Genomic DNA, 27797 nt, shown 5'->3' with positions numbered 1-27797 from the left:
TGGGTCCTAAAACTGGGTCTGAACCCTGAAACTAGGTCCTAAAACTGGGCCTGAACCCTGAAAATAGGTACTAAAACTGGGCCTGAACCCTGAAACTAGGTCCTAAAACTGGGCCTGAACCCTAAAACTAGGTCTGACCCAGAAACTGGGCCTTAAGTGCCTTGAGATGACATTTGTTGTATTTGGCGCTATATAAATAAAAATGAATTGAAATCAAGACTTTCATTTTTAGGAAGTTTTACTGAACAAACTCCACGAAAACATCAGAAAGAAACCTCAAAGTCAGCAGAGAGCTTTGAACTCACCAAGATCTGAATGTTTAATGTTGGTTTGGACGGTTAACAGAAAAGAACTGATCCGACTTTTTGTTTCTTTGCTTTGATTTTAAGTACAGATTAAAAATGATTTGGCTTCAATCTGACAAACGTGTCACAAATACATTGAAGAAAACTTCCTGAAATCTCATCAATGCTGCAACAAACTGGTTGTAATTAAGGCAGAGTGGGCAGAATACAGCTGTACGTTAAACATGCTGAACAGATCGGTCTGATCCGGCTATCCGAGTCAGAACTGGACCCGTTTTACGTTTGGTGCCAACATATGAGGGATCCGATCTGAAGGTGGGGACCGAGGCTGCGTTCAGATCCGAACTCTCAGGACATGTCACCAACATTCGGTCGGCAGTTTGATCTGAAACGGGATCTGGTCACGTTTGAGGATAACTCAACAAAAAAGGGATAATTGACAGAAAAGCTTCAGCTAGCCTCGAATGTTTATACGTGTACATCCAGATCAAGTAGCTAGGAGCTGGCTCGGTGTGCACGTGGGCTCTCGTTGGCCATTTGAGCATGAGGACATAAAAAGGAAGGATCCATGTCAATAAAGTGCCTTTTCTGGGAAACGAAAGCACAGACGGGGCGCTCGGAAGACCTTCCTGCCCAAAACATCATCGTGTAAACACACCTCCACTCCAACGGTGGCAGCTTCAGTCTGCCCCACGCTTCTTTGTATCATTTTAAGCTCTTCTGCTTTAACACTTACGGCCAAACGCTGTTTTTTTAAGGACACGTGCCTTCACATTTTCACTGAATGAGCTGGTTTAAAGTAAAGTAAAATTTAAATCCGTCTTGTGTAAGAGCTGCTGTTAGGAGGAGTTTAACTTTAGACTTTAATGTTTACTAAGGAACAGTTTTAAGTGGGTTAACATTCGGGGGGACAGTTCGCTCTGTGATGTCACCTGTGAACCAGACTGTAGGTCGATAATATCTGAACCGTTTCCCCACAAATGGCCTTTTCTTTGTTCGGTTGTTTCTGTCCGACATGTCAGAGCCTATAGGCAGACACAGCAAGAACAAGCTTATCCTTCATATGTTCTTGTTGTCATGGTGACACAGGGTTCCTACAGGTTTCTTCAAGTCAAATTTAAGTCTTTTTAAGACCTTTTTAAGACCATTTATAAAAAAAATAATACCTATTTCACAGACCTACCGGCAAATAAAAACTTTTTTTCTTTTAATTTGTTCATTTATTTCTCAAACAAATGAAAGTGTGGACTGTGTAAAGCATTGATGAAACATTGCAGCATAGTAGTAGTAAACGCTACAACACCACAGCACAGACACAGACAACAAGCCAAACAGAGGTGTGAAAAATCAAAGAAAATTTCAGCAGACCACAAAAAAAGTTTAACTTACACAGTTAAGTTGTTTTTTAACATTGGTTATGTTAGCTAGCTACTTATTCCATGCTGGGAATATGGGGAGTAGAGAGAACTATAAATAATGAAAATCAACTAAAAAAATTTGTCGTTTCGTTGAGGCTCTCATCGAACATAAGAACGAACGGTGATTTGTTTACCTTGGACACCAGTTCCTCTTTAATATACACAGCTCAACCAAACTTGGCTATGTACGCCGTTTTGTCGGGACCACAAGTAATTGTGGCAGCGATGTCGGAATCGGGGAACATGCATTTAAACAACTCTGAAATACCCTCGTTTCCATTATATGAATGGTGTTTGGCGATTGTGTTAGGAGTCCACAACACCTCTGCTTTCATGGTTGGTGTGGACCCAAAAGCTGTTCGCAGATCTACTCTAGTTGGGTGACGGTCGTAACTGGAGGGGCTGTACTAGCAGTTGGCTGGTTAACGTTATCTGCTAGCTCAGATACATTAATAGCTAACTGGCTAGCGTTGGCCGGTTGAAACACCCCGGCGATGGAAGGAGTTTGATCCTTCGCTTCGATATTATGGTATCAAGGTACCCATGGTACCAAGCTGAATCCTCTTTTTGCACACTATGCAAAAAGCCTCGTATACATTATTGTCCACTGGTTTTAACCAGTGACAAAATGATTATTTCTCGCGCCACGCTTCATTACATTTCCCCATAATCCCAGCAAGAAATGGGAAGCAAGGAAAAGCAAACAAATGTTAAAAAACAACATAACGGTGTAAGTTAAAGTTTCTTGTTTTCTGATTTGCCTTGATTTTTCACGCTTCTGCTTGGCTTGTTGCTGTGGTCTGTGTCAGTGCTGTAGCAATGTGATCGGACCCGGAGCGGTAGCGGCAGCGTTGCGTTCTCAATGATTGGTTCCGCCACTCTTCATTTAGGCTAGGTTATTTAGGCTTTTCAAAATAATAGTAGCCTTGTTGACAAATGAAACGTTTGAGGAGAATGTGATACGGAGAAGTTACTGCACAAATTTTAAGACCCAGATATCAAAATTCAAGACTTTTTCAAGTCTTTTTAAGGTATTATTTCCAAATTCATAAATTCAATGCTTTTAAGACTTTTTAAGACCCTGCGGGAACCCTGAGCAGCCACGCAAAAAAAAGGTGGAACGCTCTGAAAAAAAAGTACGATGTGGACACAGGCGCTGAGGTGTATAAGAGAGTTTGTCAGGGGATTTAGTTAAGTTTAGCACCATTCAAACAATTCCGTTCCCCAGGTCCAGCGGTGTGAACGATAAATCTGATTCTACATCTGAGAAAGACCCGTTATAAATAATAAAAGAACCCAAAAGTCTAAACAGAATAATTTTCTCAGGATTAAATGCACTTCTTGTTTGGCTTGTTGTTGGTTTAACCTGTTACACACTTTACAAAAGCTGTGTACACACAGCAGGTGGCGCGTCTCATCTGCAGAGCTCAGGAACGCCACAAATCATTCATCTAATCCTGCTTTTTAAATAAGCTCAAACTTTCTTGAAAACCCTGAAAAACAAGCTGAAACTTCCTTCAAATCCTGAAAAATAAGCTCAAAGCTCCTTAAAACCCTGAAAAATAAGCTGAAACTTCCTTCAAATCCTGAAAAATAAGTTCAAGCGTCTTGAAAACCCTGAAAAATAAGCTGAAACTTCCTTCAAATCCTGAAAAATAAGATCAAAGCTCCGTAAAACCCTGAAAAATAAGATCAAACTTCCTTCAAATCCTGAAAAATAATTTCAAGCGTCTTGAAAACCCTGAAAAATAAGCTGAAACTTCCTTCAAATCATGAAAAATAAGCTCAAAGCTCCTTAAAATTACAGAAACGTTTATTAATAACTCTGAATGCATTCATCTGTGATTTTACAGAAACATCATTAATTAGACCTGCTGCTGTCTGTTTATCTGCATGTTTGACCACAACTGGTCCCTCGGGACACGCGTCACGAGGCATCTTAACACCCAGAGCCGTCCACTAGTAATCGGATAACCCACGTTGGCACCAAACACGAGACAAAACCCAGTAATATTACTAAAGATAAAAGCTTCTGTGTGGCTGAAAGCAAGAAAAAAAAATGCTGTTTTTACATTACTCTGTGTACAGCACAAGATTAAACAAGTTGCTCACAAACACAAAGCGATTCTAAATCACACCGTGAGGCTTAAAGAGGTGAAAGAAACATTCAGATCGAGTCTTTTCCAGGCAACTCCATTAGTAAGAGTGCATTAGTCATCATTAGTGTACACAATGTCGTCGAGGAGTGAATAGGGAGCCGCTGACAGCTCATTCAAAGACAACAAAATGGCTCCCTGTGACTCACCAACAGCCACATTCATATTTCTTAATAAAAAACAGCTAAATCGGTTGGTCTCATTCAGCCGTGACTGGCCATTTCATTGTGAGAAATGTATGATGCGACGCATCATTTCCAGTAACATCGAGCGCCGAGGAGCTCGGTGCACATCAGCACCGGTAATTATGGATTTATTTCAAGTTGAAAACAAGTCTCTGGTTAATAATTAGAGTCTCCTGAGAGCAGCTCAGTCACAAAGTGAAATTATAAGAGGTAAGCAGGGAGTGACTCAGCTTGTGTAACCGCCACTCATCCATCCATCCATCCTTCTTTCTTTACGCTTCCATTAAGCTTGAGAGATCGATAGTTTATTTGTGGCCACATCCCAACGGAGGTGGTTTACCTTGAGCCGTCAGAAACGATGCACTGAGACAAACATTTTATCACTTAACGTGAGGAAAAAGATTCTCACAGAAGTGGAATATTAGAAAGTCAAAGTAATCAAGCTGAATGACTCAATGAGCCACACACACCCAAACTGACAGATGTAGCACACACACACAGGCTCCTTCAGCCGCCGAGGCAGAAAATATTCGAAGTGACAACGGAGAAATTAAAGCAGTAATCTGAAATATCAGAGACCACGTCGTCACTTCATCCGAGGTACGAGCCAACGGGACAGAAATACATCTGTTTGGAGTTTGTCGCACCACAGAAAACTGTTATGCACCCTCAGCAGAAAATTAGCGATAAAAACAATCACCAAGTTAGCTTTCAAAATGTTAAGAAACTGAGCAGTGTCCTCTGCTCTGAGACACCGAGACGCCCGTGAGCAACTCCAGCTGTCGGAACGGTTGGAAAATGCCGAATTAAGACGGGACCGTCCTGTAATACCACTTTGTTCCACCGGGTGGAACATGAGCAACCGCCGTGTTTAGCCAACAGAAGAAGAAACAAACGAACAAACTGGAGCAAAGAGATGAGGAGAAGTTGGTGAAAAGCACAGGACGGGAGCTCCAGGTGAGCCAACAGCACCGTATCCACCAGCCCCTCCCACAAAGAAACCTGGTTCAGCAGCAGATGACAGAAAAACATCTAAATGTTGGCGTTTCTGGTACAGCTGACAAGCGATGGTGATGTTGGAGCAGCAACCTTTTCAGCTGATCCGTGGCATCGGCCTGCTGGGAGCGAACTGCGACGCCACGAGGCTGAAAAGGGCCTTTAACCCGAGCTGACTGCATGATGTAAAGTGTGCACGTGTGAAGGTAGCTGTGCTGCTGTGGCTGGCCCACACATAGAATAGAATAGATTAGAAAAATACTTTATTCATCGAAATTCAAATTAGTCAAGTAGCTCAATTTTTTTAAATGAATATTTACAATTATTGTATATTAACAATAATAATACCAATTCTAATAAAATACTACTACTAACTAATAATAATAATAATAAATGACTAAATCAATAATAATAAATTAGCATAATACAAGCATTAGCATAAACATATTAGCATCATCTTATTGTTAGTTGTAGTTCTTGAGGATTATTCAGTTTGAATTGAAGGAACTGATAGCGATCAACAAGCTGAAGAAAAAAAAAAAGACTGACCTATAAATGAACTATTCAATTTATAGAAGACGTCACATCTAGTGAAACTGCCCCATTTTTGGTGAACAAAGCCCCCCCCCGACCTGTGAGGTAAAACTGTATCGACTGGAAACGTAGAACAAGCGAAACAAAGAGGGAAAAATCCGCTGCACACACTCAGGTGCAGGGCAGGGTTTGAGTATGGGTGTAAACAATGTCTGAGCTGTGAATGCAGTAAAAGCTGGAGGGATATAACGTCCACGGGCAGGAGAGGCGGCTGATCCTTTGAACAAGTCTGGGAAACGACCAGGCACATGCATGTGAAGTGAACACACACATATTCAATCAGTAGTGAGTAAATACTGGGTAGTCAGCCTCGCATACCAGGCCGAAGCGCTCTGAAGACCATTTGAACTTGGTTCAAAACAACAAGAAAGGACTTGAACTGGATTTACTCAAACTTTATCCACTGAACACACGCACACATGGGCTGTATATGGATGAATAAACACGCACATGTGCAGCAAACTCACATCAAAGACACAGAAGCATCAATCAGAGATGAAGGGAACTTTTCTTCAAACAACGTCAGAATTAATTAACAACTCATTGTTCATATAAAAGGTTTAAGGAACACAGAAAAGACGTTCAGAAGGAGCAAATGCTCCTGTATCAAACTGAATTTGTGGCCTTCATTTCTTTAATGTTCAATTTGGAGAATTTTTGGCTCTAACCAACAAGTTTGATGAGTTTCTAGTCTGGGATAACTATAAGTGAGGTTTGCTCTAACTCTAATGTCTCGTTATACGTGCACAGAAGGAGAATTGAGCTATAAACTAAACAAAAAAACGATACAGACATCCTGCTGCTTCTAACCTCCTCTGGGTTAGAGCACGGTACATGTAAGTACAGCTGAAGGCAGGATTTTATTAGAGCAGAGCGACAGGTTGTATTGGGGCATCTCTCCTGACATGTAAGAGAATTTTTCTTGTTCAGATTCTTCCCGAAGACACCACAAACCCAACACCAGTTTCCATTAGAAACCACAAAAAATGTCTCCCAATACAACAAAGAACAAGTCAGTTAAGGCGATACAACTCAAACAGTCCAATTATTTCAGTTCCAGCTGAGTGGCCTTACAGCACCAGAGGTATGTTTGTGCTGCTCTGCCTGCCGTCTCCAATCCGGACTTCTATTCCCCTCAGCTGAGCGAGGTTGAACTACTCCCTGCTGACCGAGGAGGACACTTTCACTGCAGCTTCAGAGGACAAAATCATCTGCTTCTTTCCCAGCGGGCCGACAGCGACTGCTCCTTAAAAACAGTTCCTGTAGAGCCAAATCTCAGGAATCTCACTGGTTGAAAGCAGGCGGGCGTGGAGGTAAGCTCGTTCTGCCGTGGGGCATCAGGCCGTCGCAACCTCACTACGGGTGTTGTACCTTTTATTGCTCCACAACTCTCATCTCCCACATGTGATATTCGGTCCAAGTCTCGGATGTGACCACGAGCACCACAAAACATACTGATTAAATCTAAATTCACCTCTGATCAGGCTCATTCATCTGCAGCCTGAAAACTGGGCTCAAGACCTTACAGTGGATAGTTATTCTTTGGTAGACTTTGAGAACCCTGACCTATAACTTTTTGTCATGTTATTTTGGCTGAAACTCATTTTATTAAATGTTTACTAGAAACATTTTGCTGCAAAATAAATGCATTCAACAAATGTTTATGTTTTGAAAGATGCCATTTTTTCAGGTTAAGTTGGAGAAAAAGTGGTTCATGGAACAGACGAGACAGATGGGCTGGAGGAGGGTGGACCCAGAACAAGGCGGCTATGACAAGGCTGCGTAAGTAGTCATCGCCACGGCAGACTATAACCCCGCCAACACCGATAACTACATGCGTGTGTATGAGTACACGACTACGAGAACAGGCTGGGAGCTAAATAAAACTCCTCAGCATCCCACATGTGCTCTGCTGTGGGAGAAGGCGTACGTTTCTGAACCAGTTCATTTCTCTTATGCAACAACAGGATTATTCCAAACACTTCATTTACCCTCAGATACAAATAAATGTTGAAAAATAAGCTCAAACTTCCTTCAAATCCTGAAAAATAAGCTCAAACGTCTTGAAAACCCTGAAAAATAAGCTCAAACTTCCTTCAAATCCTTAAAAATGAACTCAAACTTCCTTCAAATCCTGAAAAATAAGCTCAAACTTCCATCAAATCCTGAAAAATAAGCTCAAAGCTCCTTAAAACCCTGAAAAATAAGCTCAAACTTCTAGCAAACCCTGAAAAATAAGCTCAAACTTCTTGAAATTCCTGAAAAATAAGCTCAAACTTCCTTAAAACCCTGAAAAATAAGCTCAAACTTCTGGAAAATGAATAATTAAAGATCAGGAACGATGAAAAGGTGAACATTAAACACAGCATGACTTCTAAAATAAGCACACTGAACACTTTCATGACTACTTTAGTGCTTCTGATTCAGTTTGATCCTGTTGTCGTATCACTAAGAACCCGATTTGTTCAGGGTTTAAATCAACTTTATCATAATTTTTTTTATTTTGAGTGTAAAAACTTTGCAGGATGAAAGAAAAGTTAAATCTAAATATGATCCCGGCCTCTAATAAAACATCAGAAATTCAAAGTGAAACATTTATCAGCTGTGCAGTTAAGATTAAAAAGATGAATATATCGGATTACATGTTGAATGAAGTTAACTCCTCACATGTTGTGTCCTTTCTGTACGACAGATTCACTTAAACTTCTGTTTCTGAGAACAACTTGGCCTGAAGGTGACCCATAAAGCGAGCGACTGGCAGATTTCCCATCACACCGCCGTAGGATGCACTAAATTACATTGTCACTTCAGAACATTCCTTATTTCCAAATGCTGCAGGCGGCCGTGCTGCAGCTCAGTGCATCTGTCCCCGGACCATCTGCGTCACGCTGTTGTTTTTACGAGCGTCTCGTGTTTAAAGTTTGCGGTCGAGTTGGCAAACCGTGTTTTCCCCACAAACGTTGGGCCGCACAGGGAGCCGTACGATAGCTTTACATCAGGAACTGCACAAGCGTTTCGTGCCAGGAGAAGAAGAAGAAGAAGAAGAAGAAGAAGAAGAAACAGGAAGGTCTCACCATCTTCTGAAATATAACTAAATGGTCACAGCGTGCAGCTCGGCTTTCTTTATTAATCCTGAAAGCTTTAAGGAGTTTATATCTGTCTAAACAAACACGATTCTAGCTCCTCGATAATAAGGCCCACGTGACGTCACTTTCTGAGTGTTGTGGTGTAGATACTTAACATTAATACTGCCGCACATTAGCTTTACTAATCGCAGATAATAGCTGGTAACTGAGGAGAGGATCAGGGAGAAGCCAGTGTTTGTTGCTGGTGTTCATATATTCAGGGTATCCCCAGGTTTGACCACATGAAATTTAAGACCTTTTTAAGACCTTTTTAAGACCACAAAAAATGAAAATTAAGACTGGGGTCGCGACCCTGGGGGGTTCGATCCCCTCTAGGACACAAAACACCACGTACACAAATCAGTTTAAAATATGTTATTTCACAGGTCATGCAGAGTAGTCACTGTACATATTGTGGATAGGTCAAGTAATTGAAAACACAGGGGGGTAAAAAATAAAAATTATTCAAAATAATTCCTTCGTTAATAATTGGTCACACAGAACTTTATTGTATTAACCCATAAGAACCCAGACCCATTTCTACTTAAATGAAAATTAAGGGGGTTATAACACAGACTAAATAGACCACATAGAACCCATTTCAGAATTTTTTTTCCAAAATACCACCCCCCACTGTCAGAGATCTGTAATGTGACATATAAAATATTTTTCAATACTCATCTGGATTGAAGCAGCAAACATTCAGTGCAAGAGTTTAAAAAAACTACTTTGACTCACAGCTGCTAGTGTTTTGACCTCGACAACTCAACAACATTTTTTTTTTTTGCGACTAGTTAACTTTATAAAGAAGGCGTAATCGCTTGTTTGCTATGGGTCGGGACGGGACGGGACAACATTGTATCAGGCATGCAAACTGGTCAGGGGTGAAAAAGGTGAGAAGGGTACACGGACACACGGCACGCGCGGAAAAGCGGAAACATGAGACGCATTAAGTTGTAAATTATACAAAATATATATTATAAAATATACAGTATGTCCCATTTGCATTAAGTAGAGAACAGCTGTGCAGCATAAAAGATGAATTTATAGGTACAGTAGGCCTATCAATTGCATTTACTGTACTATTATGTGTTTGATATATAACATCACAGGTCTTCAAAAGCATTTAACTGTAGTATCATACATTTAATTACATTAAATTTAACGAAAAATTTAGTCCCATGGTCCTTAAAGGGATACTACAAGTATGTAGGATTAAACGTTTAATTAATTACTGCCCCAAGACAGCCTATGCTTAGTAATAGCCTGAACGATGACTCTCCCGACCACTTTCACGGTCCGCTGTCATTAAACCACGAAAGTGAACGTTTGGCATGCCGAGCCAAACGAGCTCCACGGGAAAAACTTATATCAGCAATTCACTTGACGTACCGCCAGAGACAAATTTGTATCGACAGCTGGCACTCTAACAGAAAAACATTCTCGCGGCAAGCTTAGTTAAACGGCATTTTTTCATGACAGTGTAAGTTTTGAGACATGCATGCCACGAGCACTACGTAATCCTACATTGTGCCCCCTTTTAACTTCGATTGATGGTGCATCATACTGGATGAACACGAGTGCACCTGTAGGCTGTCATCATCAACGGGGGTATCAACGGGGGTGTGGGCGAACAGCGAGGGGATGGGGGTCGCACTCTCAAATACGACCTGTGGCAGAGCTCTCCGGACTCTGCATTGATAAACTCACGACGAATGAAACGACCTCCTCAAATGGGCAAAATGTTCCCTTTCCGTGATTATCGGAGGGTATTATGAAGGGGCATACCTCGTTAAAAAGCCAAGTCCGGCGACAATTAAGGTCTCCATTGACGTTGGCTAAAAGTATTAGCAAAGCCCTGAACTTGTGTGGAAGGCGCTAGTTAGCCACTCTACAGTTACCTCGAGTAGCACTAACACAAACAGCGTTCTGTGAGGCGGTGAAATATCGAGGAATTGTTGACTATTTCAAGTCTGTTATCAAGACATTTAGCTGACACTTGTATCAAAGACACTATTAAAAGCACATTAATTGATCTAACGACACAATTCGTTATGAAGACTATTTCAGGACATCAGTCAAATTGTAGCAGGGGGGTGGTCCGGGGGGGGGGGGGGGGTGTGAATAGGGGTTCGCCCTCCTCACTTCTGATTGGTGATAGTGGTTCTCTCACACGCCACTCTTGTCAGTCATTTGTTGTCACATAGGTCTAGTGTAGTTTTGAGGTTCACAGTTCCACTCGCTAGTTGACATGCTCACACCCCCCCCCCCCCCCCATTTTTTTTTCTCCTCGGATCTACGCGATTCAGAAGAATGACCCATTTTGATTTCAAAACGGCGAATTTCGCCGAAAGGTGGCAAGTTTGCATGCCTGTTGTATTCAAAATATAAAATATTTTTATAGGACTTTTTAATGTGTGATTTTATAAAGTTGCACGCGATACCAACCTTTCGTGAATTTCGACACCCGTCTTCTTTCGGTTGAGCTAATCTAACGCGACGCTGAAGCTAGCAAGCTTCCAGGGAAGCACGGAGGGGAGGGGCTGTGTGTGTGAGTAGGCTATGCGAGAGAGACGCGAGGGACAGAGAGACGGAGGGTGAGCAGGGACAGGAAATGCAGCTGAACGAATACGAGTATTTTTTAAATAGCATTAAAAAAAATAATTATAACGAAACGCCATATGTGGCGGCCGGTGTTTAATCTGTGGCGCACCGCCACGAATTAGTCTATGTGTGGGAAACACTGCCAGAGAAATTTAAGACCTATGTATGACATTTTAGACCCATGACACACATTTAAGACCTTTTTAAGGCCTAGAATCGGGGGAATTTTTTTTAAGACTTTTTTAAGACTTTTAAGACCCCGCGGCTACCCTGATATTAAGTGCTGTGATCCATGCAGGCGCTGTGGTTCGTGACCAAGGTTAAAGGGATAGTTCCCCTCTTTTGACATGAAGCTGTATGACATCCCATATTAGCAACATCAATAGCCGCTTTCGGACTGTAGGAATCTTTGGCAGTTCTAATAACCTTTTAATCCGCGGGGCCGTTTTTTCCCGTGTTCGGACATACAGGAACTCGGGGCTTTCTCCCTCAGTTCCTATAACCATTTAGCTCGTTCTCCGAGGTCGGGTCTTTTCATAGTTCTTATAGAACGAATCTAACGGAGGTGTGTGGTGGTCGGTAGCTACGCCCCTTGTCATGCTATCACGGCTGAAATGTTTCATCATACCACACAGACAGAACCGGCGGGTGTTTAATAAGTTAAACTTACACGTTGTCTCCTTTGTCTGCGGCGCTCTGCTCTCCTTTCTTCCTTCATGAAACGAAGAAGTATCGCCTGCGATCGATCCTTCGTCTACTGACTCTCTGTGAGCTCTTCCAGCCTCGATATTAGACGCCTGATGTGATCGTCCATGATTAATATCACCATCATGCAGACCATGAACACGGTGGCCTCCCCGCTCTCCATATTAGCTTCTTTGTGGTGTTTTTTCTTCTCTCCTTACTTTTACCGGTTTTGTTTTGTTTTGTTGTTGAATGTGGCGCTAAACGGCTAATGTAACACGTCACTGACGCAGACGGCTGCGCACGGCGCATCAGTCCCGACTCATGTGCGAATGCAGACTGAAACAGTTCCGCTGGGGAAGGACAGTTATCCGAACGAAATTCGAGCAGGACAGTTCTGATAACTGCGTTCTTATAACTACTCTGTCCGAAAGCGGCTATTTATGAACATTTTCTTACCCCCTGCTGCGTCCTGTGAGCCGAGTTCCAGCCGAGTTTTGGCGTTGACAAAAGTAGTCCAGCTAGTTGGCTGGGGTTTAAAAAATAAAGCGTTTTTGCTTCTCAAAACAATATGTGTTCAAAAGAGTAATACATTTGCATCACAAAATCGTTCTCCAGGAAAAAGTCAAACCTCACAATCGCTTGGGACTATTTTCTCTCCCTTCGTATCACTGCCTGCTGCCGACATCTGACAGCCGCGCCTGTTACGGTGTTTGTTGCTCGGTCTGCACTCCGGTCAGCATGGTATACACAGCACGCAGTGATACGAAGGGAGAGAAGTGTATGACTTCGGCGATCGATTAATTTGTGCGCACGCCTGTGGAACACGGAAGCTGAGAAAGGTAAGAGCGCTGTTTTTTAAATCTCAAAATGTATAATGTCTGTGCTAGCTAATGGTATGGTTAGCCCCTGGGTTGAATTGTATTGCTACTGACACCACGGCCAATTCGGTAAAAAGTATTTTGATACACGTTAAGAGCCTCAGGAAAGGTTAAAAGCTTGCCCGATAGAGCCCGCTTTCATGGAAATCAGCGCAATCACACAACTTTGCGCAGCGGGCATGAAAATTTCTCACGTTTTTCCCTTTGGCCAACTTTCCTGGGTCTCCAACAGATGGGATATGTTTGTAAAAATGCCAGAATTCTCCTTTAAGGTCAGGTACAACAAGGCTTGGCTTTGATTTCAGAGTGAACAGAAAGTCCTTATTAAACCAAATGTGTCCAAGTTTTTAACCTATTTGAAGTGTTTTGTTCTTTTATTGCAGAAAGCAAAGAGACGACATGAGATGAGGCGGCCTAAGAGTTCAGTTTGGAGCCTGGCTTAATGAACCACGGTCTTATTTACTCAAAGATGTAAAATGTGGATGAAGTGCAGACGTCAGTGGTGAACAGACCCTCGACCCCTCCCCAGGCTCACCTTAGTGCCCGGCTCAGCTTGTCGTAGTTCATCTGCGGTTTGCACTTCCTGGCCCCCCACAAGCGCGCCACCTCGTCCGGGTCCTTGATGACGAACTCGCCGTAGTCTCCCTGCCAGGCGATGACATCGTGGTACTCCTCCTTCCTCAGCAGCTCCAGGATGAAATGCCAAAGCTGGATCTGTCTGGAGCCGGGGCTCGACTCCGGCTTGTAGGCCCATTCTGGGAAGGCAAACCCTATGGTTAAGAAGAGGGGTGGTTCAGGTGGGTGATCGTTTAAATGGTGTAAAAGTGTTGTTGTCTTTAACTTTTAAGTGCATGTATGGTCATTTTGTGCTGTTTAGATGGCAAACGTATATACGTTTAGGATCTCAGCGTGTTTCACCCTTTGTTCCGAACCATTTTGGTTCAATGTGTTCCCACAGACGGCACTCGCACAGAAACATCCCCGCTATCAGCATCAAAGCTGGAAAATCAGCACTGTTTTAACAGATTATCAGGCCTTGGAATATGTGCAGACAAAATACAAGATACGGTTTTTCAACCACAATCAGAACACACACTCTTAAATGGTGCGCACGCTATTATGCAAACGTTAAAAGTATAGGCTTCGTGTTGTAAAGCAGTGGGTGGCAGTAAAAAACTCAACACCACTTCACAGCAGAAGACCAGGCTGCAAGACTGAATAGCAAAGGAACAGTGACACACACACACACACACACACACACACACACACACACACACACACACACACCTTATTAGGACCAGATGTGTCTTGGCAATCAGGCTGAGAAAGCTGAGGGTGGGAAACATATGGGCACAATATAACAATGCTGAAATTTGTGTGTGTGTGTGTGTGTGTGTGTGTGTGTGTGTTTTTATGTAAGTGCTGTAAAGAAACACGCTCGCTTAAATACGAAGGTTACAACTGGTTTCCCACACTCTGAAACAGGTCGCGTCTGCACAGCGGTGACGGCGAACCGTTAACGCTCGGGGATCCGATTGATCCGAGATCGGTTAACGACGCGGGGACGCGACAACACAGCACGAAAGCACGATGCGTTCATCATCCGAAAGCGTGCCCTAATGAAAGCACGTTGATCCTTTTTATCCTTTATTGCCTTGTCGACATTTGATAGGAAGGCGCTTTGGGGAAGATTCATAAAACGCTGAATAACAACCACAAAAAAATGGGGCAACAACAGCAGATGAAAAACAGAGGAGACAAAATAAAAACAGGTGGAGGAAAAAAAAAAAAAAAAAAAAGGAGCTTTTAGAGATCCTAAAGATGGAGACACACCTGGTACATAAACTGGATGCATTTAAAGAAAGGGCCAACAAAAAAATAAATAAACCAATAACAGAATAAAGTAAATGTTTATTCTAACACCTGAAAAATGAAGTCTGGTTTGAAGTCTTTTTGTGATTGGATGATAAACTCCAGCGTGGGTCGGTACATCCCCAACCAAAGGTGGAGGAGGGAGGGGTGGGGGTGTGTGTGATACAGATTCTGACCACAACAACGCACGTGTTTACAACTTGCTTTGAAACCGACACGTGTTTTCTCTTATCCAGAGACAGATCGCGTTTTATAAGCCGATATAAATGGAATTAAAGTGAGTCATGGAAAAACCAACCAAGTGTGGCGTGGTTAATATCAAAGTCCACTATCAAACGTGGAAAGCACGGCTTTTGTGTCCGCGAATGGCAACAGACGCAGGCAGGGAAGCGGCAGGGAAGGTATCGGTTTTATCAGCAGCTGCTGTAACAGCAACACATTTCTGACTAAAAGTAAAAGTACCACAACAAATGACTATTCTTGAGCTGTGAGAAAACCGCTCAAAGAGAGAGAAAAAAAAAAAAAAAAAAAAAAAAAAAAAAAAAAACTTAGTGTTGCCACATCACAACAAAAAGTCAAGTGCAACTCAACCCTGGAACCAGGTTTATGGATGCATTTATTAGTGAGAAAATAAAGTGTTTGACGTGAGTTTGTGCTCACCAAAGAATTTAAGGACAAACACTGAACCGACCCGCTGCCTTTTAATGGCTTTGAGCTTCTTTAAGAGCAATGAGTCGATGAAAAAACCGAAGCTTCGGCAGCAGAGTTTGCATTAACTTCCATTTCCTGATCCTAATGAATCGTAGTGATCCTGTCACTCATTTGGTCGATTTAACTCAGACTCTGACTACACGACTACTATTACTGCCGGGTCAAGAGGTAGTGATGCTCCGTTCGATCGGCTGCCGATCATGATCGGCCGATAATGCCCAAAAATAGCCTGATCGGCGATCAAAATGCCGATCACGTGACGTAAATTACTAGCAACCACTTTCTAATGTGGTACGGGACGTGTGTACAGAACCGAACAGGCAAAACCTCTACAGTGCATCTCGACAACATGACCTCTCCTGTCTAGAATTTCTTCAAAGTGTGTCAGAAAGATGTGAAACTTACTGCGGTCACGCCATCTGCGCTTCGGAGAGGCACGGTCGCGCTAGCTACACTTGAAAATCGAGTGCCCGTTTACATCGCGTCGTACGGTAAAGCGTGTGAGCGATTTATGGTGCATTCAAGTGCACCCCATAAACTCAGAAATCTATACCGAAGTTGATTTTCATTTGTTGGAATACCTGTCATTACTTGGTTGTTTTTTTTACTACATCAATCAATCAATTTATTTATAAAGCACATTTTAAATAAACACAAAGGTTACCAAAGTGCTGTACATTAAAATAAACACAATAAAAACATCATAAAACAAAACTGTGCACATAAAATAAACAACCTAGACGGTGGTAAAAGCCAAAGAAAAGAGGTGTGTTTTAAGATGACTTTTAAAACAGGACAAGGAAGGGGCCTGCCTAATGTGCAGCGGCAGCTCATTCCAGAGCCTAGGGGCAGCAACAGAAAATGCTCGGTCCCCCCTGAGCTTCCGCCTTGTTTTAGGAACCCTCAGGAGCAGCTGATCAGCTGACCTGAGGGATCGAATGGGTGCGTAGGGCTGCAGAAGCTCAGAGAGGTACACAGGTGCAAGGCCATTCATGGCTTTAAAAGCAAATAAAATAATTTTAAAATTAATTCTAAAATGGACGGGAAGCCAATGGAGAGATGCTAAAATCGGCGTAATGTGCTCAAATTTCCTAGTGCCAGTTAAAAGTCGTGCAGCTGCGTTTTGTACCAGTTGAAGGCGTGCGATGGAGGACCCACTAACCCCCATAAAAAGTGCATTGCAGTAATCAAGCCTAGTGGTTACAAAGGCGTGGATTACTGTTTCTAAGTGCTGTCTTGGAAGAAAGGGTTTTATTTTTGCCAACTGTGTCAACTGGAAGAAGCTTGTTTTAACCACAGCTTTAATCTGGCTGTTGAACTTGAGGTACGCGTCCACTTTTACCCCCAGATCACTAATAACAGGTTTGGCGTACTGCGCCAAGGAACCGAGATCGATTGAGGGGGACTCAGAGGTGCCACCAAAGACCATCACTTCGGTCTTCTTTTCATTAAAATTTAAAAAGTTTAGAGCCATCCAAGCCTTGACTTCATCTAAACAATTTACCAGTGGCTTAAGGGAGAAGGAGTCAGCTTTTTTAAGGGGGACATAAATCTGAGTGTCATCAGCGTAACAGTGGAATGAAATACCATGTTTCCTGAGAATGGAACCCAGCGGGAGAAGATATAATGAAAACAAAAGAGGGTCGAGCACTGAACCCTGAGGGACCCCGTAAGAGAGAGGAGCAGTAGAGGACACAGAGACACCAAGGCTGACACAGAACGTCCGATGAGACAGGTAAGACCTGAGCCATGCCAGCGCCGGGCCCCTGATGCCCACCCAATGCTCCAGGCGAGAGATCAGAATGTCATGATCTACTGTGTCAAATGCTGCAGTTAAATCCAACGTTAACATTGATGTTAGCGGATTTAACGTTTAATAGCGCAAAATTATTATTTTTTTTATCCGATTAATCGCTGGAAAAATGGGTAGATTACTCGATTACAAAAAGATTCGACAGCCACAGCCCTACAGCTGTCACACCAAGCTAAATTGAAATCTTAAATCCTGAAAAACAGAGCCGTTTACGGGTGACTAACAAACCACATGCTGCTCTCTGATCTCCTGTTGTGCTCCAAGAACAAACCAGAAGACAGACGAGCTGGCTGTGATGGCTGCTAACAGCCCTTGGATAGCAGATCACTAACTGGGTACGAGCATATGATTCATACCACCGACAATAAGGCTTCTGTCTCTGGGGGCCGGTTAGGCGCTGTGACACGGACACAACAACACGCTGTTAAATTTATTGGGGTACGCTGATGATTACACGCACATCGCACTTCCAAAACACGCAACATGCACAGAACAAAAAAAAAGTGTAGTGAATGTGTTCATCATCAAAGCAGGCGAGTCGCTATCTCTGATACGCACAAAGTGCAACGACACACAACACAGGTTAGTTGGGAGAGGTAAGTGGGTTCATGCGTGGGTGCACCGAGCACACAGAGAACACTGGAATAGCAACCGTGCCCACTGTGTGCATGTGTGTGTGCACGTGTGTTGCAGATGTCCCTGCTGACTCATAGCTTGTTCGTTTGTCGTTCAGCTTTCACAGATTCCGCCTTTCTCCCCCTCAACACCACCGCTGCCATTTCTTTCTTTTCCCTTTCATGTCGTTCCTCCCTCACTCGGCCTCTCCTCAGACACACAGTCTCCTAGCAACAAAAGCTTTTAGCTCTATAAATAAGTGGCGGAGTCACGACAAAACAAGACTAAATATGATTCGATTACAGAAACTTGCCAAAAGAGTTTGGAGTTTGGGCGCCGAGCCAGGTGGATGCAACACGAGCTTCGTTGTCACACTGCAACACCGTAAGTAATCGCTCGCTTTGGTCCGAAAGCACACGGATCGGTTTGAGCCGACGGTTCTGCACGGCAGAGGCCCGTTTACTCGGGTTCAGGGTTCCTTCGGTTCTCCTGATTCATACATCTGTAAAACCGAAGGGTCCAGCTGAAGGTGCGTTAAACTATCATTACAGAGAGATACTCATCATGTTTACAGTTTAGTTTTCCTGTCACACTTATGGAGATGAACCGTTTTTTCCTGCACAGCATTCAAACATTTCAGGGATGTCAATCCATCAGCGTCAGGGAGGAAGAAATCCTGCTGAATAAATATTAAAGGACTATTGTACTAAAGTTTGTTCTTACTGAACCGGAACCTAACATTTTCACACAAATAATGTCGCTCTAATGTTTTGCTCTGTGACCAAGTCACAGAGCAAAACGATGACTGGAAGACGGACCGTTCAAACTATTTTAATCGATTTCTTAAAGTTTCTCTTTGAGATGCTCTGTGACGTCTTTGACAATGATTTGGTGTGAATAAGACAAACCTCAAACATATCAAACTTTAACACAACAGCGATAAACTATTTGTTATGTGAAGATATTTATTCATTAATTCATTAAATTTTCCCCTGAAAGTGTTAAGCGTGATTAAAAATCAGCAGGAAACGTAAACGCAGGTTAAGTTTATTAAGTTAGTCATCAATTTGAGGCTTGCATGTTAAAAAACATTCATTTTATTTCTTATTCACACAAACTGTGTACAAATGGCTTGATGTATAAGTTATAAAGTATACCTGTATGTAAGAAGCGGATGTTTCCACCTTGATGTTGCGGTTTTGAAACCCAATTTTGGATTTATATTCAGGATCAGAAGGAGTGAACCAAGCTGCTGATGCTGATTTGTGTGGAAAAAAATGTATTGATTAGGTATTTGACGAACTAAGGTGATGATTTTTAAGTTTATTGGGACCAGAGATGTTTGAGAGCCGGCCTCTAGCTTGTGTCGGTGGTGGTGCGCCATCAGACACGTCTGAGATGGCTTCACTTTGACAGAGAGCGAGTATGTCCAGGGAAAAGTTCAACATGAAACACCACGAGTCCGAAACAAAAGATCCATCAACAGAGCTGCAAATAAGCAAACACTCAACAAGCTCCGAGACAAAAGCCTTTGTGCCTTCTGGCGAATTCTCCTCCAGACAGGAAGAATTTCTAACAGTCAAGCAGAGGTGAAACAAACCGTTTCGGGTCTCATTGGATTCTATATTTAGTCGAGCGCACGGCAGAAAACCTAATTTACCATTAGCCACCTGCGCTCTCCTTTCCAAGAGAAACACAAAGCGTGCAGCAGGTTTAACACGCAGCTCTGCTTTACTTGGGGACTCTGACGTCACAATGGCTGGAATAGTGCTCGTAATAACCGATAGCCATCATTGAGGTATTGTGCAAAGGCCCCACAGCCACTGAGACCAAACACAGCCCCCCCCCATCGCCTCTTTCTCCCCCCAAAAGGTTTCTTTAACATGCCATTCCATCTATCCATCTATCTCCCGTTTATTTTTCCCTCCCTTCCTCCTATTCTTTACGGGATCTAAGTTTAGCCACTGGAAAAGGTCGGTGTGTGTCTGTCTGCAGGGTAATGATTCAGGGCCACAGAGGTAACACATGGGGGGCTGGCTGACTACTGAAATGTGGATGGGGTTTTATCAGTGATGGAATCAGGACAACACAGAAAGGCAGGAAATAAACGGGTACAGAGCAGGAAACGGGGAATCTCTACTGGGCGTGAACAGCACTGGCACGGCTACAAAGTCACACAAATAAACAACATCTGACTGCAAACGTTAGGGAAGATAGAAGCTCAATTTCAAAATCAACTAAACTTCTGTTGACCGACTAATAAATAACACACAGAGCGCAACAACTGGCTTGCAAAGTTAAGTATCTCTCTGTACACTAGAATCAGAAAAGGCTGCTTTAATGAGGACGCCCAAGTCTCAAAACTACCGTTTAAAACCAATCTGCACCTCACTGAGCTGATCTCATAATTACCCTGAAAGGATGGAGCTCAGATCTGAGGAGCCAGTGGCTTAAAGAGGGAGGAGCCGGGGATAGAAACGGGATGAGGAAGAACTCGAGTGGAAATGTAGAAATAAGGGTGAGAAGGAAGAACTGTGGAAGGGTGAAAAAAAAAAAAAAGGAAAAGAAACACAAGCCAGCAGAGATCAAAGAGAAAAGAGGACAAGTGTCCACAGGTGCACAGCGTGAACCCTCACCTCAGCTCTCACATGATTCCTCCATTACATAAGGCTTATGAGGAGACAGATGGATGAACAGGCTGACAGGAGGGGGGTTTCCACCAAAGTGGTTCCAGTACTGGTTCAGAGCCAGAGGCAAACCTAACTTTAAACAAGTTCCTTCTGTTTTTACTGCCAAAGTCCTGGCTCCTGCCCCGAAAAACCAGCGCTGTGCTCCCACTAACTGCGAGCTGGGCCAGAGCAAAGAGCGGCTCACATTTGGGACTCTGGGAAGCGAGGGTGGGGGTTACAGAGACCAACCGCACCAAGTAAAATGCTGTAATCCACGTGTTTAAAACTCCAGGTCCAGTGTAGTGTCTCGTCTGTTTAATTCAACAATAAAAGAGAGTTTAAACTGGAATCTGAAGCCAAACAGCTGCGAAAGAACACGAGCCGAGTGTTCCTCTCATTTTCCTGCTGTTTAATGTTTGATGGCATCTGTGAACATCATCAATCCTCCACAAAGAGTGACAGTCACAATCGCTGTTTGCAGCCACTTTTATTAACATTGTCAGGTCTTTTAAATCACCCGCTGGCATTTACACATCCTGGACACAGTTTGGAAACACCAACTGTTGTTTAAAATGAGACAAATTCTGTAACTCGTTGTTGTTTTTGTGCTACAGAAATTCAGAATACAGTGGCAGGAGGGCCCAAAACATCTGTTTAAAGTGACGTTTCTTAGCTGGAACCAACTTAAAACTGGTTCTAGCATCAAGCCCTGAAGAAGCACAGGAACCACTTTGGTTGAAAAGTGTAAGAGAGACTTGGGAGGAAATTAGGGTGTAGCTTGGTTAAATGTTGTGGAGAAGAGGGAGATAAAACCAGAGAGACAAACAGAGAGAGAGCTTCCTAAGAAGAAAAATGGAATATAATCTTAGGCTGGGATGTGGGTATAAGCCTAAAATGTGTGTTTACGCTTTCATTTCCCAACAAAGAAACAAAAGACAGAAGAAGAAGTGCGATGGCGAGGCAAAGCAGGAGGCGTTAACCGTGACAATAAAGAAAATGAGGTCGGAGAGACACTGTAAACTCCGTCATAAAAAGAAAGAGACTAATATTCTTTTCTTTTTAATAACACCTCAAGATTGTCAAGTTTTAAAGCCTAATGTGCAAGAAGAGCGCCGGAGACAGATTTGTTCGAGAAATTTAGCTTTTTGCAGGAGCGGTAGCGTGGCTGAGCTTTGAGAAGGCACCGAAGAAGAGGCAGAGCGTGGCTCATGGATCAGATCAGCCCACAGGATACCTTGTGGTCACTTTCAAAGCTCAGAGATCCAACTTTCTAATGTGAATGATGCCTCTGTGGACCGTCTAAACCAAACAAAACTTCACCGTTTGGGACGAGCCGTTTTAGAGCACAGACAGCTGTTTTCAAAACTGCAGAATGGAGTTAAGACGGAGTGAATAGAAGGAGTCTGAATGTTTTCAACAGTGTTAAAGAAAAGCTTTAAAGCGTATAAACCAGAGCTGAAGGTTGCAATCGTTTCAGCACCGATGTGATGTGACTGCAGACTCCAGAACTAATTTACATGAGAATTACGTCCGTTTAGGCTTCACGGAGATAGATCTGACCAGAACAGGGTAGCTTCAAATACAGATGTGAACACACTCAGGCCAGACTGAAGAAGCATTCCTGTGTGATCGGTCAGGGCACCGACCATCTAGAAGGTTTACATGTGAGGAATGATAAAAGAGATTATTTTAGTGAAAGATCAGCCACTGCCGGTGGAACCTACCGATGAAGGGTTTTTTGAACTAAAAGTTAACAGCTGGCGCTGCACTGCGTGATTTCAAAGTCTTCGACAGTTTTCTATGTCAGAATGAAGTCGGGAAGAATCTCAGAGATCTGCTGGTCATGAAACTCAACCCAGGCTGTCTTATCTTTTGTCTTAGTTTTATGCGTTCAGGGACTCATTTCTGCGTTTCCAACCAAATCGTGCACCGTTGTCACTTCCAAACAGGAAGCGGGATGAGCTGTGGCCCGAGAGTAACCATGGCGATCAAGAGGTTCAATCGGAGTGCACAAAATTTGGAGCAGCGAACTGCTTTATGGCAACAGCATGATGCTTCATCTGTGGTTAAAAGATGCTCAGTCAACTTCATTGCTGTTTCCACCAGATGCATGATGGGAAATAATCTCAGAAAGATGTTGTGGTGTCGATGTACTATGACTTAAGGCTCGGCGACGTTGTCTTTAGATGTGAGACGGTGTCAGGAGTTGCTGGTGAACGCTCCCCCGAGGTCACGATTTATTTATTTATTTAAAATTTGATTTATTTAAATGAGATCACAACAATCTGAGCTTTCCAACGGTCGGTCACATGTCCGACCAAGCATACAGCCGACAGACAGCGGCCTGGATCCAAGGAGTTAAAAGCTTCCGTGTGAGTTTATCAGCAGAGGTGTGCTGGCACTGAACTCTGAGGGATCATAAATCCTTTTATCTTTCTTCTGGTTTTCTTTCGCTCGTCTAGCGTCTGTTACATATCTGAGCGTTCAGAGATGTTTGTAAATAATTACAAAGCAAACGTGACTGAAAGTGTTCATATCTGATGAATGGCAGCTCGGGTCACTGAGTTTCACCATTTTTCCCCAGAAACAGCAGGTCACCTGCAGACGTCCCGTTTGTTACTCAGCTGACTGACATCATCAGAGGGGGTGAACACAGGTACTAAAGCTGTCCACTTAAGACTGACAAGAACTAAGCAAGGGAAGGAGTTTGGCCTCCTTCTTCTTTAGTTGTTATGCACAGATGCACTGGAAGAGGAAGCAGCCCAACTCCTAGGAGGAAGATACCTCACCTTCTGGTGTCGTGTTTAGTGAACCGAAACAAACCGATGCATCAAAGTTCAACTTAAAAGTCTCTTTATTTGGTAGGATGTTCATCTTAATGCGAGTGCCCTCACCTTTAAAATCACCCCCATCATTCCAAGTCCAAATGAACCATTTAAGATTATGCCTTTATCTTTTTAACACTGCAGCATATTCGTGTAATTGCAGGGGAAAATGTAATGTCAGTTTTTCCTGGTTTTAACCATGTCTGCTCCAAGTGAGACAGCAAAGCCACTTTAATCTGCGGACGCCTGCGCCCAGCCAGACAGAAACCTGTCGCAGCCTGGGGTAGTCTGAAACACCTTGAAGGCAGCCAAGGCTGTGATTAAGCCGGCCCTGGAGTGGTTTACATCTGTGGGTGGGAACGGATTCCATAACCAGTTATGATCCAGTCCTGCTGCATTCAACTGACCATTCGCGGTGTTTCAGCTCATTTGATTCGAGCCCGTTTTGATCGTATTGAAACTCGTATTTAAGTTGGCGTCAACGGGAGGACATAAAAATCTTCAGCTTTCACAGGAAAGTATCATGACTGAAGTGTTAAAGAACCAAAATCCTAAACAATCACACCAGGGATGATCTCACAGCTCAAGACTCTATCTCTTAATCTGCAGTGCCTGAGCCAAGGTTAGAGGCTTATCAGTTTCAGGCCCATTTTCCCAGAGGAGGAACACATACATGCACGTACACGTGCTCCCAAACTCGTCTGAGCATGCTTTCCTTCCAGAAAATGACAACCCTGTAGAACGGCGAGCTCTAACGAGCTGAAGATCTCAGGCGCATATCCCACAGTCATTGTGGCATTTAGATGGAGCTGTGCAAGTCGAATTCTGTCTCCGTGGAAAAATACCAAGATCGTGTTTATGGTTGTGCTCGTACGCACTTGGACAACTTTGCATATTTTTGATACACTGTTTGTCTGCAGGGAAACAAGTCAGGCTGATGCCCTGCAGAGTGAAGTCAACCAGTGTTAAGCCCGACAAACCAGACAGCTTAGCAGTCGGGCAGTTTCTTTGCTGATTAACAACATCAAACTGGGCAGTCAGCTGGCAGAATGAACAAGACAACCACCCTCCAACCAGAGAGCTTGGGTGGAAGTCTAGAAAAGTACGATCAAGTAAGATGTTGAGAGAGGAGGAGGGGAGGGGGGGGGGGGGGGGGGGAGTAACCTTGAACAAAGAGATTAAATCAGTCTCACTGTGTCTCAGAGATGTATTTACAGGAAGATGTGTACAAGGTGTGCTCTCACCAAATTACCATCCTGACTGCTAACAAACAGTAAAGCACCGAGAGAGGCCACAACGAAACTGGAGTCATCTGTAAAGTGGTGCGACTGGGTTGACTTCAGAGCAGGAGACGGAGAGAGAAGATAAATGTGTGCGTTTTAATCTAAAATCTGGCTCGTGTGTTGTGGTTCAGTTTGCCAGACGACTTTCATTTTTCTCCAACGAACACACTGCGAGGCCAGCGCTAATTTAGTGACTTCAGCTATTGGAATTAGCCATGTGAACACAAGTGTGCATGCATACATGCACATAACCGCACACATACAAGTGGAACCGCAGCCCAGAATAGTTGTGTAGCTCCAAATCCAGAGAGCTGGATGAGGGTGACTCATTTTCGTAGTCCCTGCCAATCAATTTTCATCTCTTCGTTCTGCCGCCTCAGCTCTTTCTCTGCAAAATAAAAAAAAGACCCGTCGTCCTTTCAGCATCTTTCCACACCGACAAAGAGGCTCCACAGTTGATTACAACGATTCCACACGTTGGGTTCACAAATGGGGCCGTCGCGTTTACAGACACAGAATTTAAATAACGGGAATCAGAGGATCCTTTCTGCATTTCTAATTAAGTGTAACGACATCTTAACGGCTTTCAGTCGGAGCCAGAAAAGAAATCAAACGATGGCTTTCGTGTGCTGGATGGTGCCAAAGGCATTTATCACACAAAAATGTGCATGTCTGACAGTGACTCAGTGGATTCCAAGTGTTTACATGTGTCTTTTATGTATGTATAAAACTTCACTGCACTCTGAGGTATTAGGAATCCATTACGCAACATGTGACAACCTCCTCAAACCTTCAGCTTGGACAAGAAAAGAAATGAGTGAGAACAAACAGGGGAAAATAACAGACATTAGCTGTAGCATAAATCTAATGTGGAGAAACAGAATGACAACTTAAAGCACCATTTAGGGACACACCAGGCCGACTTTCCCACTCAACCCATCAGCTCCCAATACTCCCTTCCCCAAAGATGATAAATCAGGCTGTAATGCTTTGTCAAAGTGACCAGAATAATTCATTTGTGTCGGAATAAAACGGTGCCAGAAGCCAGCCGAGTCTGAAAGAAAGCAGACGCAGGGGCAAATTAAAATGGCACCGATACAGACGTTAAACGTGTAACCGGTCGTGTTATCAAGAGTTCGGAATATCAAGCTTTGATCAGTGGTTGCTAAGCGAGGAGTTAACGGTTAGCGAAGGCACCGTTAATTCTGTGTGATGTGCTCACCGTCCTGCACTGAAAAAAGTGACTTTTTGGTGAAGTAAACTCTATTAAGTAGAGTAACTGTCATAATTTCTACCTTGTACTTTTAAGATTCAGTAAGAACTATAGCTTCTTAAGTAAAATTTAACATTTTATTAACGTAATACATGAATTATGGGGGAAGAGTATGTTTTACTTAGGTTTCCTCATACAATTTAAATGTTTAATAGTTGTATGTACATAAACCTAGAAATACTACATAAACTTTACTCTGAAAGTGTATCGTTAAAATCTACTAAGTTACTTCATAACAGCAAATACTACAGATATATAAAATTTACTTAAAAATTTGAGTAAAATGATGTTCCTGCCTATGAAAAACAAGTAGACTTTACTTAATTTGTTTAAATAAATATAACTTAAAACTTAGATGTAATTAAGTAAATGTTATTTAATATCTTCAAAACTGTTATGTTTTATGGTAAGTAAAATTTACTTGATACTGGCAAGTGACTGTTACTTGATATTGAAGCATTAAATATTACTTAAATCATTTGAGTGCAAATACTTACAAAGGGTTTTTTAAGTAAATCTTATGAGTTGTTTTTTTCAGTGTGTGGGAGGTGCTGATTAGATTTAATCTGGAGGTTTTTCACCGTAAAGATATCAAACACACCCATCGTTCAGAGAGAGCTGCCACTGAACCGAGTCAGACTTCTTCTTCGGTTTGTTCTCAACTCAAACATGAATATTTGCTGCGATGCCAGAAAGATGTGGTTCTGACCCGTCACTCTTCAGTACGGGCTCGTAAAACTTATTTACCACTTGTGGCTTACAGTACAATCACAGTGACAGTAATTCGCTCTGGATGAATCCGTTTGTGAACTTCTGAATATGTCAAAACAAGCCAACACGGGACTTTCTACATATGTGACGTCTGGGTGCGTTAGTCAGCCTTTCCTCAACGGCAAAGTCACCGCAGTCTTAATTCCTCTATTGCGTTAAATCTGGAGCTTCCAGCCTGCAGACAGAGTGGCTCGCTCCCCGTGTAAAAACTTTAAAGACTGAGGCACGACGGCGTCACCGCAGGGAGATGGCAGCCCAAAGGAGCGCAACACACTCATGAGCTCTGGTGAGAAAATTAAAAGAGTGTGTCAGTGCATGTGCGCGCGCGCGTGAGTGTTAATGCAAAACAGATATCACCCATTTTCATGGCACGTGGGGGGTCCAGACCCTAATAAACTGCGCATGCTGTGAGTGGGTGAGATGAGTGGGTGGGTGTCAGAATCACAGAAACCCGCTCATTCGTCACTGCCAGCGACTCTGGACTTTCACAGAACCCACGAGGACACGAAGTGGGTCGCAGGGATTAAAACCCTCACAAATTCAGCATGTTCATTGTCCAGTTATTCAGATTTTTTCTTTTCTTTTTGCTGCAGGTGACAAAGAGAAAACTGAACTGAAATAAATTTATGGTTAACCGATGGCAACGACCCAATCTAACGGCGCCGTTCTTATCGCTGCCAGAATTTATGGCCGTCCTTTGAAGCTTCTCAGATTATGTTGTCCATAACTTGACTATTCATCATCATCATCATCATCATCATCGTGTGCAGGAACCCTCTTCTGCTCTCATGTTTTACGCCGAGAACAGAGGAGGGCGTTTCACTTGCAGGCGTCTCCATGGTAACAAAGACAGAAGACATTCACATCCCGATATAACAAATATTTAACAACCCTTTGAAGCAATTTACTGGAAATGAAGAGCAATAAATAGAAAAACTGTACATGGCGGTTGTGACGAGCACAGAAGACGAGCTTTAAAGCGTGAATGAAGACGGTTTGATCATGATTATCTAAAAT

At 43.0% G+C, this 27797-nt stretch overlaps 1 protein-coding gene across 2 annotated transcripts in view; it reads right to left on the bottom strand.

The window, feature by feature from the left end:
• erf (Ets2 repressor factor) overlaps positions 1–27797 on the bottom strand; it is a 44489-nt gene that overhangs the window by 5299 nt on the left and 11393 nt on the right. Inside the window, exon 2 of one of the 2 annotated variants that reach the window (XM_075449552.1) lies at positions 13484–13718. In XM_075449552.1, coding sequence (XP_075305667.1) covers positions 13484–13718 — 235 coding nt within the window. The remainder of the gene's footprint in view (positions 1–13483; positions 13719–27797) is intronic. The other variant, XM_075449553.1, reaches the window with a different exon arrangement.

This window comes from Odontesthes bonariensis, chromosome 18 (assembly GCF_027942865.1).
Source record: "Odontesthes bonariensis isolate fOdoBon6 chromosome 18, fOdoBon6.hap1, whole genome shotgun sequence".
NCBI lineage: Eukaryota > Metazoa > Chordata > Actinopteri > Atheriniformes > Atherinopsidae > Odontesthes > Odontesthes bonariensis.
The sequence above is the reverse complement of the archived record's forward strand: the minus strand, read 5'-3'. Positions and strand labels throughout refer to the sequence as shown.